The sequence below is a fragment of the Grus americana genome, chromosome 14, assembly GCF_028858705.1.
Source record: "Grus americana isolate bGruAme1 chromosome 14, bGruAme1.mat, whole genome shotgun sequence".
Lineage (NCBI taxonomy): Eukaryota > Metazoa > Chordata > Aves > Gruiformes > Gruidae > Grus > Grus americana.
The window spans coordinates 4,512,744-4,525,407 of record NC_072865.1 but is presented as its reverse complement, the minus strand read 5'-3'; the positions used below and the strand labels follow the sequence as shown (position 1 = coordinate 4,525,407).

Below are 12,664 nucleotides of genomic sequence, written 5' to 3'. Positions count from 1 at the left end.
ATGTAAGAGTTGTTCTTGCCCCCAGTTTAGGTAAGGGCATTTTGGTACAGTGTACAACAATGCAAATAGTTGATGACGTGCAGGAAAAAAAAACTTCTGCTGTAATTTGTTAGTCAATAAGACTTTAGTCAGAAGGTTTTTGTGTAATATTAGAAATAGATTTCTCAGCACACTCTTTTCATGTGAAACTGTTGCAATAGCAAAATGCAAAGCTAATCAAGTTGAAAGGCAACTTGTAGAAGTTCAGAACCTTGTGATAAATGCCTTTTAAAAGAGCCAGGTGTAAGATTTCTTGGTTCTGTAGCTGTGGGTTTCCACTAATTCTGAGGATGTGCCTTACCAGAAACCTACAACAGTAGTTTGAATATTTTTAATGTGCATGATAATAACAGACTATATACTTCCTCAGTCCCCCTTTTCCCTCCTACTTTTTTTGCTTCACATGTGTTAATCTGACATAATTAATTGCAATTGGGAGTGCTGTCAGTATTTTATCAGTTGCAAATTTGTGGAGTGGGTAAGCTGTTGATTATTAAGATTATTAAGAAGGTCCTCCTGATGACTCTGAGTGCTAGACATTGCTGGGGCTTGAGTATTTTTTTAATTTTATTTTTTTTTAGAAAAAGTTTTGTGCATGAAAATATAAGTGGTGAATATTTTCCAGTGGAGTTAGAACTAAGATGGATCAGGAGACATAATTGCAGCTGTACAGACACATGGAACAGTAATGCAGTATATTGATTCCATACCTAAATTTTTTTCCAGGCTCTATATGGGAGAAAGATTACCTATGTTTAATCAAATCAATCACATGTTCAAACCTAAAATGAATATTTTTCAGATAACCTGGCAATGCTGTCTATGAATAAAATAAATGAAAAAATGTTGGTTTTGTCTAATCTCCACTTCACATTTACCTAATTAAAAAAAGTGAATAAATTGACCTTTTGCAAGTATTCCCAAGCCTTAGAAAGGAAATGTAAATAAATACTTTTAATTCAAAAGCCTGTAAACATATTTGATTTTTAATTAGTTTGTTTTGCTGACAGATGTCACCATCGAACAGCAGAAAATAAAACCCTGAAGGGAGAAGGGCCAGACAAATACCAAGATACTTGGAGCGATATTTTTTTGTTTAGAGAAAAAGTTGTCCCAAAGCAAAAGAGAGGGGTTGCTCTTAACCTCAAGCTGTGTTAGCTACCTGGAGCAGAGATTTGTGTCTGTACAGCAATATATCATTTCAAGTTTGTTTCAACAGCATAAGTGAGTATATAGCTGTGGAGTTTTGCTTTTGTTGTTTTTTCTTTTTTTTTTTTTCTTTTTCCCCTATTTCCTTTTCACAGGTTGTCTTTGCCACAGAATGCTGTTCTCCCCTGCAGCTGGTAACATCTACATCCTTCTCATATGTTTACCTATCTGGGCCCTCCTGACTTTCTCAGTGAACTCCAAGAAGCCGTAAATGCAGGCAAAAATAAAGCAGTTAGTGCATTTTAGAGAGCAGGAGGTATCAGCACAGGAAGACAGTGTTGAAACAGAGTGCAGTGAATCCTGCAGGTATGGGTGTCTCCCACAATAGTTAGAGGTTAATACATTCTCCCCCTTATTCAAGCCATAAACTCTCTTAGCAGGAAAAGGCTCCCCCTCCTCACAACTGCGAGTACAGCTCAGGCTGGTGAAGGTAGCTTAGCTGCCTGGGGGTGTGGGATGAAAGCCCTGCACCAGCTGTCTTTAACGGTTTCTAAACAGCATGGTCTGGGATGCTGTTATAGTGCCACTACAGAAGTCACACCAAGCTGTCAGTGGTCCCTGCTAAAATGGTCAGTGCCTGCACCCATCATTTCCCTCAGATGTTTCCATCAAATAACACCTTCAGCTGAGCTGATTACACAGATCTGAGACTGAAAATTGGTGAAAAATCTCCTCTTAATGCCCAGTGCTGTGAAGGGGTGGAAGAGGGAGAACTTGGGGGCAAATCAGCATCCTGCCATCCTGTTGTGTGCACTGCTCAGAACACCCTGTACTGCCTCCCACCATCACCTCTTCAAGCAGACAGTTTCCTCCAGACTCAAACTCTTGGAGACACACCAGGTGAGGCAGGATGGTGTTATTTGGTAACTGCAATGGGGTGTGTAATGTGGCAGGGATCCTGGCATCCGGGTAAGGAGGAGCGGGTGGGCAGGGGAGTTTCATGGGTGGGTAAGGACAAGGAAGGTCATGGACTTGGAGAGCCCTGTGTGGCTGGAGCTGTGTGGGAGGTAGCGTGTGTGTGTCTCCCGGGAAGAACAACCTGCTCTTACCGCTCAGGATAGAGTGCAGAAGGGTGCACCGGTGCTTTCGGGTGCAGTTTGAAGTTGGTGTTCTGGCGGCCCTTCTCTGCCAAGCAAGAGAGGGGATTGATTGCACTGACTGACTATTTTGCGTGTTGGTTTCATTTCCCCCCCTCCACTCCCGCCACACACACACACCCCCTTCTCGGCCACCCCCTAAGAGACAAGCTCTCCTAGGGAAGGCAGAAAACTATCTCAACCTGGGCACGGCAGACGGGGAGAAGCAGCACTAACCACTCCCAGCGGAGGGGCGGCACAGCCGGATGAGGCAGACGTGAGGCGTGTGAGGGGAAGAGCCCCCGACAGAGCCCCTCACCCCGCTAGGCGGCCTGCAGGCAGCCCTGCCCTCTCCAGGAAGGCTCTCTCGCCACGCCTGCTCTGGGGAAGCCCTTGGGAGGGCGCAGGGGCACTGGCCCAGCTCCGGCCGAGAAGGGGGCGCGCCGAAAAAAACCCTATCAAATCCACACCTAGAGGAGGACAACGGCGTGGGAAGAGGGGGGAGGGAGGGAAGACGGGGAGGACAACGCAACTCACATGCCAACCTCGCAGCAGGCTCTTTCTCCAGGAAGCGAATCCCCGGCGCTCCCGGGGAGCTCTGCCCCAGCGCCGCGGAGGGGATAAGGATGAAGCGCCGCCTCGACCGCGCCGGCAGCGGCTGCAGCACCGCGGACAGCGCTCGCCCCGTCCGGCCACGCTGAGCGGCGTTTCAGCACCGGGGACAGCAGCACTTCGTCCCAGCGGACAGCGCCATGGGGGGCAGCGCCGCGCAGCGCCCCGCGCCTCTAGAGTGAAGCGGACCCGGCCCCGACGCGCACATGTAAGCTGCTGCCCCTGCGGGGAGCGGCGGGCAGCCGCGGGGCTCTGCCTCTTCCAGAGCCGGCTCTCCTTTCAGCTCCTCTGAGAAGCGCCCTGGCTCTAATGCCAGTCCCTAGTCGTGACCTGGGAAGTTTTCTTGGGGTTAGAGGTGTCTCGGTGCGACTCGGTCTCCTGCAAGCCTGAGTATGGGCTAGCGTGAGTGAGGTGGGTGGCTGCGTGTGAAATTGGTTTGGCGTTCTACCCTTGGAATTTGTGCAAACGTGCTTGGTCTCAGTGTAACTCGAAGGGCTTGTTTGTCTACTGGCCACATGGTTTGGAGCCACGCTGTTGTTTTCTCTTGTAGCTGGGTGAATTTTCTAAAGGTTTATTTTTGCTTGAAACAGTGTGGTCAAGGCAAAATGAGGAAAAATGAGAGGTCTAAATACAGGACACTGTATCATGCCTGTTGCGGCTTGCTGGGTCTAACAGTTGTCAGGAGTCCTTCTCTCCACGTTTTTTCTTGTTTTGAAATGACTATGAAGTGAGCAATGAAAAGGGGGCAGCAATAGGGAAAAATTAAATACAGCCAGAACCGAGATTACCAGTTCTTTTCAAAGCTTTTTCTTCTCTTTTTAATAGAACTGTTTGTTGAAAATCAGCGTTACACTGCCCCCTGCTTGCACAATTAGAAATATTTTTCGTTGCTCTCGTCAGTAGTAAAAACTTATGAATGAACAGGTATTCCTCTGTTGTGTTCTCAGCATGATCTGAGCCTGAGTTTTGAAGTGTTTCAACAGTGAGGGTGAATTATTCCTATTTCCAAAAACAGATTTAAAAAAAAAAAAAAAAAGACTGATTCTTGTTTTGGTAGTTCATTTGGTGTCCAGACATGTTAATGAATAGACAACGGTAGAGAATGTCAAAGCAGTCTTGATTTTGATATGTCTCACGTGTGTTCTAGGATATTGTTGTAATAATCAGTCATCTTCAGAAACATATATTAAGGAAAAGCAAGGAAAGAAGGAAAAAAACCCTCAGTACATATATTCTAAAACAAGAAGAAATTGAATACAAGAACTGAGGTGATTATTTTACAGTCTCTCCTGCTGTAAAAGTCTTGTATTGGTGCATGACATTGCTTTGGAATGGGAAAGAAAATGCTAATGCTTAGGTTATACGAAGGGGGAGGGTGAGACAACTGAGAAGCAGTGCATGGGGTTTTGTGAAAGATAGCTGGTAGAAAGCCAAATTCCATTTCCTTTTTTTTTTTTTTCCCTCAAACCACAGGGCAGAGCTGCCTCCTTTCTAACAGAGATCACGCATGATGTGAAAATTTATATCCTGGTAAAGATTTGGTGGTCTATCCTCAATGTTTTTGGGTTATTGGCCTCAGACCTTGTACTTCATGAGAAGAAGATGATGGGAGTGTTAGTGTGTATCATTCATCAGCATCCCTTAATGACATGAGAGGCCTGGTTTGTCGTCTTGAATGTATCTCACCCTGCCATATCTTAGAAGGATTTGAAAAGGTGTGGTTTGCTGACTGCACCTGTACTACCACAAGGAGAGAGGTCTGTTTTCAAACTTTGACCTTGAAATATCATTTTCTTTTATCTATATGAGCAGTGGTGGAGAGGGGATATTGCTTCCTGCAGCTGCTTTGTAGAACTACTTTGCAAGTGAACGAATATCTGCCTGAATAGAGCTAAAAAATTATATTGATTGTCCCTGGATATGCATGCAACTTTTCAGGTAGAAGAAGGACCGTGTTGCTAACAGTACTGAATTCGCGTTTTGGACGTCCTAAGATTAAATAAAATGGCACTTAACATTTCAAAGCATAGAAATCTTTGGAATAAGCTGCTGTTAATCAAAAACAACCGCCCCAAATGATATCGAGACTGTATACGTAGTAAGTCAGCAGTGTGAGGAAAAGGATACTTAAAACTTTTGCCTTAAAGGATAGCATCTTGATTTAAGGTAAGATTTAGAAGGCTATTTAAGATATTGGAGACAAGGCTCCAGAGAGCTCTAGTAATATATGCCTATGCAGCATTTGGAATGTCAGAGTAGCCTATTGCATACAGGATAACAAATGTGTGCAGTTTGTGCTCCTGATCTGAAGTCTGGAGTCTGCTACAAAATACGTTGCAAATTTTTAAACTAAAAGATGCAACATCCTACTATTTTTGCTCTGAACAGTTTGACTTACTCTTTTGATAGGATTCATTTCTATATCAATTTGTGTCTGCTCATAGAACTTAATTTCTTTAATTCATGTTTATAGCATGGCTTGGATGATCAGGTTTTCTGTGTTGGAAGCAAAGGTCAATAGAGGAAAATGGTCCATTTGTTGTATAAAAGCTGTGGCAATTCCAAAGAGGCCTCAGGGAGTCTGCAGCCCTGATTCTTTTTAGAAATATTGGTGTAAGTGGAAAGAAAAATAATAAGTAAAGTGTCAATCTGACAGTTTCTGAGGCTCTGCAGGAACCAGGGTAATGCTTTCAAAATGGCTTTCAGAAACTTAAATTTTCTTTTCAACAAGAGAGAGTCAATGTCTCATCAAAGCCTACTCTGATGGTTGCTTTACCTGATGTGAGGCATAGTACAGGTTACTTATCCTAAGTTTCTTCTGTAGTTTCTGGACAAAGGAGGCCATTGAAAGGGCACAGGGAGACTCCTGCCAACCTCTCTGCACTGACTGAAAGCAAACCCAAAGAGCAGTCAGAGACTGTAAGTTCTTAAAGCTACCTTTGTAAATGCCCTGCTTAATTTTTAGGCTTTAAGAAAAATAAAGGGTGACACCACCTGAGAAATCTAGAATTGTCACAGTACCTGATACCCATTGATTTCTATACCTATTCAGATGTTTTAAAAACACAGACAGATGCTATTCAGCCTGTCCTACATGCTTTTAAAGTTCTGGTTCAAAGCCATGTGTGAAAACTCCAATTTAGCCTCTTAAGGCATTTAGGCCTTTGAAAATTTTCTCCAATCTTTAGCTCTAGGTGGTAGCCCTGCCCCTCTGTAGGTTCTTGCGTGGGACCAGAGAGGCAGCAGAAGGTCCTGCGTGACATAGTCTGGAGCACTTCGGAAAGGAGGATCAAGGAGGAAGTATGTTTGCTGGGTAGGCTCAATATGAAGCAGGCCAGTTTCCTTCCAGTGTCTACCTTGTTCTACATCTCTGGTACTCCGACTAGTTAAGAGTGTGGTTGCAAAACCAGAGAGCTTCAGCTTTGACAGTGTTTTCAGTGACACCACTGTAAGAACAAATTTCATGTTACGCCACGTTTCCATTTTAGATGTTGAGTGTCTCAGTGCCTGGTACCGTCAGTGCAAGTTGCAAGGACCTACTCTAAGCCACTTTAATTAGAAGCTGAGATGCTCCCAGAGGATGATTTGCTAAGAGCTAAATCACCTTTCAGAAACTGCTATTCTTCTCTGCTCACCACAGGAGTCCAGACATCTTATGGCTCCCTCAGCTGTGTAAAGCTGGATGCACTTTGCTGCAAACAGCACTTAGGCCCTGAAATTTTTGGTTTTCTTTTCCCAGAACATTTTCTCTCCAACAACACTGCATATGTTGGCATCCTTTCCTAGAAAAACACAATATTTAATTGCAGTGCCTGATGAGTTTGATCACTAGCTGTCTCAATAAAATATGCAAATACAGAGTCATTTCAATGCAAAGCACCTTTAAACAAAAATGGTAAGATAAATGCAATCAAGTTACAATTACTCTTTTTAAGAGGGCACATTACACACGCTCAGTAAATATGATTAGTTCTAAAACTGCCTGTGCATAACTGAAAAGCAGAATAGAAAAAGTTACAGTCATGACATTACAGTAGGGTTCAGTCTTCAAGATCTTCAGCTACTGCATCTATTACTCTTTGCACTACCACTTCTCTATCACGATTCAGTGCTCAGGTCAAACATAATTATAACTTTCTTTTCAGAACAGAAGTCGATAGCTGAGCATTTCTCATGAAATTATTCAAAGTTAAAAGTATAATTTTTTATTCATCTCCTGTTCTCTGTAAAGATGATAAAGCGCGATAGCTGAGATATTGATCTTCCCTGCTCATGAGCAAGACTGGGGGTCATAATTCATCTGAGGTGAAGCCCTCTGAATTACGGTGCTCTTAGCCTTACCTGCAGGCAGGAGATCAATTCCATGCTGCAGGCATCCCTGCAGAACATTTATTGTAAGATAAATGTTGAATAGTGATTATCTTTTCAGAGGACAGGTATGCTTTTCCGTTTCCTCTTTTTCTGATGCAGTTTCTGTTGTTAGAAACAGCGTCTGAGTCCAGTGCTCTCTCTGAATTGAAGAAAGTGAAATGAAGGTCCTTCTCTTGGCATGTTATTGCAGGTACAACAAACCGGTGTGGATTAGCTCTAGGCCAAACTCTAACCTCCTTTCTCAGGCAAAAATCTTAGAACTGGACCAATGGTAATGTTTTATGTAGTTTTATGTTTACTTTGAGAGTGATTATAAGGTTATCTGTCCCACCTATCTGGGCTCTCCTTTAGAGGCAATAACATACCAAGAGAGAAAAGTTTTCTAAGAAAAAAACCAACAAAGTATCAAGAATTAAAGTGGATATCAGACAAAATATCTAATAGATTCCTCACTGCTGGAAATTATCCATATTTCTGAGTTGCTTCCGGTACTGACCATTAAATATATCAACAAATACAAGGATGCCAAATATCTTACCATACGTGGTTTTTTGAACATCAGAAAAGCCCAGTGGAATTCCTCCAGCTTGAAGCAGCTATTGCAATTAACTGCCCTAAAATATTTAGGCATGCGCAATCCTGTCACACTCATGGGTCATCACTGAGCAGCAAGAGGAGCTGGATTGGTTTCCACTTGATCCCAGCAGCAGTTGTTTAAGCCATCACCAGCTCATCCTTTCAAGTTGCTTAACATCTTAAGAGGTTTAATTTAACATCGAGGAAATCCCAAGACTGCAAATGTGTGAAGTGCTTTCTGGTACTATAAGTCCCCATTTTAACAAAGTCACAGTTCAGAAGTGTTTATTTGTACGTATAGTCCTTACTTGAACTCAGTATGACTTTAGCGCAGGTTAAAAGTTAGATGCTGTCCTGAACAGCTAAGGTCATGAGCTTCAGTTTAGATAAGCACTTTTGCATACGGTTAAATATTTCATTTCAGCACGTTAGTCCTCGTGGTCTCACTGGGACTGCTTCTGAGATGAACGCTAATTGTTGGGGACAACACAGTGTGCGTGTGTGTGTGTGTGCACGCATGCACATAGGTGTGTGCAAAATTTAGACTCCAGGGAAATCAATGGAACTCGTGCTGTTAACTTCAAAGGGGGCCCAGGCATTTTGCTGCTTTAGAGACGTCTGTCTCCCCGTCAGTGTTGGATATGTTAACGGTATATTTTTTTAGCTGTTGTTATTTTCTCCTATAGAAAACTTCATGCAATATTGGGAATTAATTTACTTAACCATATCTCCGTCATCATTCTTATGTCCCTCATCTCTGTATTTCTTCAACTTGTAACCACACTGGAAGGGATTAGTTTTAAGATTCCTATAGCACTTTATCTCTCAATAGAGCATGGGATATGTTCTGTTTCTTCCAGCATTTATTAAGTTGTTATACTGATGCATCAAAGCTTAAGGGGAGAGGTACTTAATTATGAACATCTCTTTCAACTGTGTATGGTCATAAAATTGCTTTCTTAGGATTTGTTTAAATTTTAATGTAGCTGCTAAAAATTTGCTTTAAAAATTGTTTGAAACTCTTCAGTACTAGCTTTCTGTTCTAAATCAGTAAAAAAGTGATGAATTAAAATGACAGATACATATGTGTATATTAGTTCCCTAAGAACAGGTACCTGGAGAATTTCTGTGTCCTGGCACTTCAGGTATTTTTGGTTTCTGATACCCTTTGTTTTCCTAGGTTTTTGCTTGATTCCACTACTCTTTTCTTATGTAATATTGAAGGCAATGTATCTACTCCACTTTGTTTCCTGGCACGTTTCCCTCTTGTCATTCATGACAGCACTTTCAAACTCCAGTAGTATTTTTTCAGAACTTTTCATTGAATGAAGGTCAAAACTGACTTGGAGAACAGATGGAGTGTCGAAGGATGAACCTTTGCCACCCACTGACCATTAACACCTGCTTATTTGTTACATCTGCCCACTGCAGCTTAGAGCCTCCTGAAAATTTTACCCGAGTGATTTCAGACTGGCTATCAGACTGAGTGCAAATGCTTTTTGTGAAAGAGGTGTTGTTTTTACCTTTTTACTCAGGCTGCACATTCTGTGGGCTTAGGATAACAATTAAGTCCACGTGCTTAGACTCTAAAAGAGGGACTATGATTTTGTTGAGATGCTACTGTAATAAAATTACAGAAAGAAGAGCAACATCGACATGGCACTGAATGCAAAGTATGACTGTTTTAACACACAGATAGATTTAGGATTTCAGTTAATTTCATATAACATTGTGTTTACTCCCCCTTGAGCCTGGTTGCACATAGCATAGTTTTCTTTGGGGGTTCCAGTGAAGGTAGAATGAGAATAGTTTGTCTCCATCCCGCCAACTCCAAGTGAAGGCACCTCAGCCACATAATCAGTGGGAAACTAATGATCATTTCTGATCTGCACTGTGTTCTTGTCTTTCTACAGTAGCTCTCTGAAGGATACTTACTGGGGAGTGATGTGACACTAAATCAGGAGTATTTCTGTGTTTTTCACTGGCCCCTGGATTTGGAGTAGCTGTCAATTGTATTTCAGAGAGAAAATTAGACAGTCATTCATTAAACTGCTCTAGATCAAGAAACAGAAAAATGGTATTATGTAGCATGAAAAAAGCAGTGAATGAAAAGGTGGTTTACTTGTACCAGCTGAATCTTAGCAGAATATGCAATATATTTATCCTCATTACTGTGTGTTTAAAATTAGAAGCATGTGTTTTAACTCCATGGAAGATAGTTTATTGGCCTGATCCAAGATCTATTGACATGGGGAGTCCTGCTAACTTTTTAAGGACTCATCCCCTCAAGGATAAAACTCAAGAAGAGTAATTTGGAGAAATATTATGTTGTGGATATCATTCCTAAATACTGTGTAATGAAGTTCTAAACAATAAAAATGGAAAACAATGTATTCATGCATTATTTTTTTAAAATATTTCTCCAGTTAAGAATGTGCTCTGTATCCTTGTTGACATCCAGAAGGGTGTACAAGTCAGAAGAGAACTTGTCTGTTCTGAAAACTAATCTTTATTCCACATGTATCCTAAAGAACTTTGAACAACTGGTCCCGACCATAAAAAGCTAGCAAGATCTGATCATAATGACACATTTCTAACCTTATTTCAGGTTATGTGATATTATGAGACTCTGAGAATATAACCAACTTTCCTTTCCGGTTTTCTGCAGGTTGAGAAACAGCAATTATAAAAACATGCATCGAAGGCACACAACCCTTCGGGAGAAGGGCCGGAGGCAGGCCATCCGGGGCCCAGCCTACATGTTCAATGAGAAAGGGACCAGCCTGACTGCAGAAGAGGAACGTTTTCTCGATTCTGCAGAATATGGCAACATTCCCGTTGTGCGAAAAATGCTGGAGGAATCCAAAACCTTGAACTTTAATTGTGTCGATTATATGGGACAAAATGCCCTTCAGTTAGCTGTAGGGAATGAGCATCTGGAAGTGACGGAGCTCCTCCTCAAAAAGGAGAATCTGGCTCGAGTTGGAGATGCACTTTTATTAGCCATCAGTAAAGGATACGTGCGCATTGTAGAAGCAATATTGAACCATCCAGCCTTTGCACAAGGACAGCGTCTCACACTCAGCCCCCTTGAGCAGGAACTGAGAGATGATGATTTTTATGCTTACGATGAAGATGGCACTCGGTTCTCCCATGACATTACCCCTATCATACTTGCTGCCCACTGCCAGGAGTATGAAATTGTTCACATCTTACTTCTAAAAGGCGCGCGGATTGAAAGGCCACATGACTATTTTTGCAAGTGCAATGAATGTATTGAGAAGCAGAGGAAAGATTCCTTTAGTCACTCTCGATCGAGAATGAATGCCTACAAAGGATTAGCCAGTGCTGCTTATTTGTCTCTTTCCAGTGAAGACCCTGTCCTTACCGCGTTAGAGCTAAGCAATGAATTGGCCAGACTAGCCAACATTGAAACTGAATTTAAGGTAACTTACCACTGTGCCTTTTCCCTTGGGCTGAATGCGTTCAGGGTACTGTGTGTTTTACATGTTTGATCAAGTCTTGGTTTGCCGTTTCAGGGGGTGGGGGAGGAAACAGAAGCCACAGAAACTGCCAGATGTGTTAACTACACGTAGATTCAGATCACTGTGCGTTCTCCAGTTAATAAGTATTTGGGACTGATTATCACATATTATAGCAGAGACATCCTTACTCGGAGTTTTTATGTTGCACACTGTGATTACTTAGAATCTTTAGTTTGCGGCAGGAATAAAAATTAGAATATTACAAAAATAGAGACTCATTTTTTGTAAGAAAGGTAAGTCTCTTTAATTGAGCAATCTAGTCTGGAGGCAGAGCTCTAGAAGCTGGTTTAATGGCTTAAGAATCCAGTGCATCTAGTTCTGTTACAATGATAAAAGGTATATATTAAGTAATTTTGGTTCTCTGTAAAATACTTTAAATTGCATTGCATCTTAATGGTTTGGTACTGCATCTATATATGATGAATTTCATAAAAAAGCAGGAGAGAAATGATCAAGACGTCATTGTGAGGTTTATCATCATGCCAAACATAACAGTGGAACTTGCAGAACTCTCTTATAAGTTATTCAAGATTGCGATTATCATAATGAGTTTGTAAATGTCCAATGTCATTTGCATTATTTCTCTCAGTCATTTCCATGACATAAATAGCATTGTCTCCCTTTCTAAAATAAATTAGTCATGACAAAACTCATTTTCACTGGCTCAGTCATCAACATAAGACTATTTTCTAACTTATTACTATTGCGCAGATCAGTGACACTGGGGTAATAAAATCTATGTTGTGAGTAAACTGGGGTAGGATGCCTGCCAGGAATCCATTATTTTTAATTTACAAAACTATTCAAGTGTTAAAGCATCCATTTCAGGATTTGTAGCTCTATGATCTCCAATTTCAAAGTGAGAAGAAAGCACGTTCTCAGGCTGTTGCCTTTGAAACTCTGTAGTAAGTCTCTAACAGGAAAAAACACCCAAACCACAGAGCTCTTTTGGCAATAAAATTAGGGCAAAATCTTGTAAGCTCTTTTTACCCCTGTGAATCAGAATTGCGAGGACACAATAATTTAAAAGGGAGTTTTTACTTGTATGACGTTCAGTCCTAGCGAAGCATCCTCGTTGGGTTCAGTGAATGTGGCTGCTCGAGTGAGGCTTACTCCAGTGTGAAAGCACAGTGTGCTCACACCCACAGTTAACAACATTAATATCTCATTAATGTTCCAGCTTCTTTTCAGTAGAAAAATACATATTGTGTGGAGCACGAGCAGCCTCGGTATTGC

General features: G+C 41.6%; 1 protein-coding gene across 1 annotated transcript in view; it reads left to right on the top strand.

Moving 5' to 3' along the window:
- Nucleotides 1-2,917: 2,917 nt before the first annotated feature.
- TRPC7 (transient receptor potential cation channel subfamily C member 7) overlaps nt 2,918-12,664 on the top strand; it is a 78,096-nt gene continuing 68,349 nt past the window's right edge. Inside the window, exons 1-2 of the mRNA XM_054841660.1 lie at nt 2,918-3,144; nt 10,552-11,329. Coding sequence (XP_054697635.1) covers nt 3,143-3,144; nt 10,552-11,329 — 780 coding nt within the window. The 5' untranslated portion in view covers nt 2,918-3,142. The remainder of the gene's footprint in view (nt 3,145-10,551; nt 11,330-12,664) is intronic.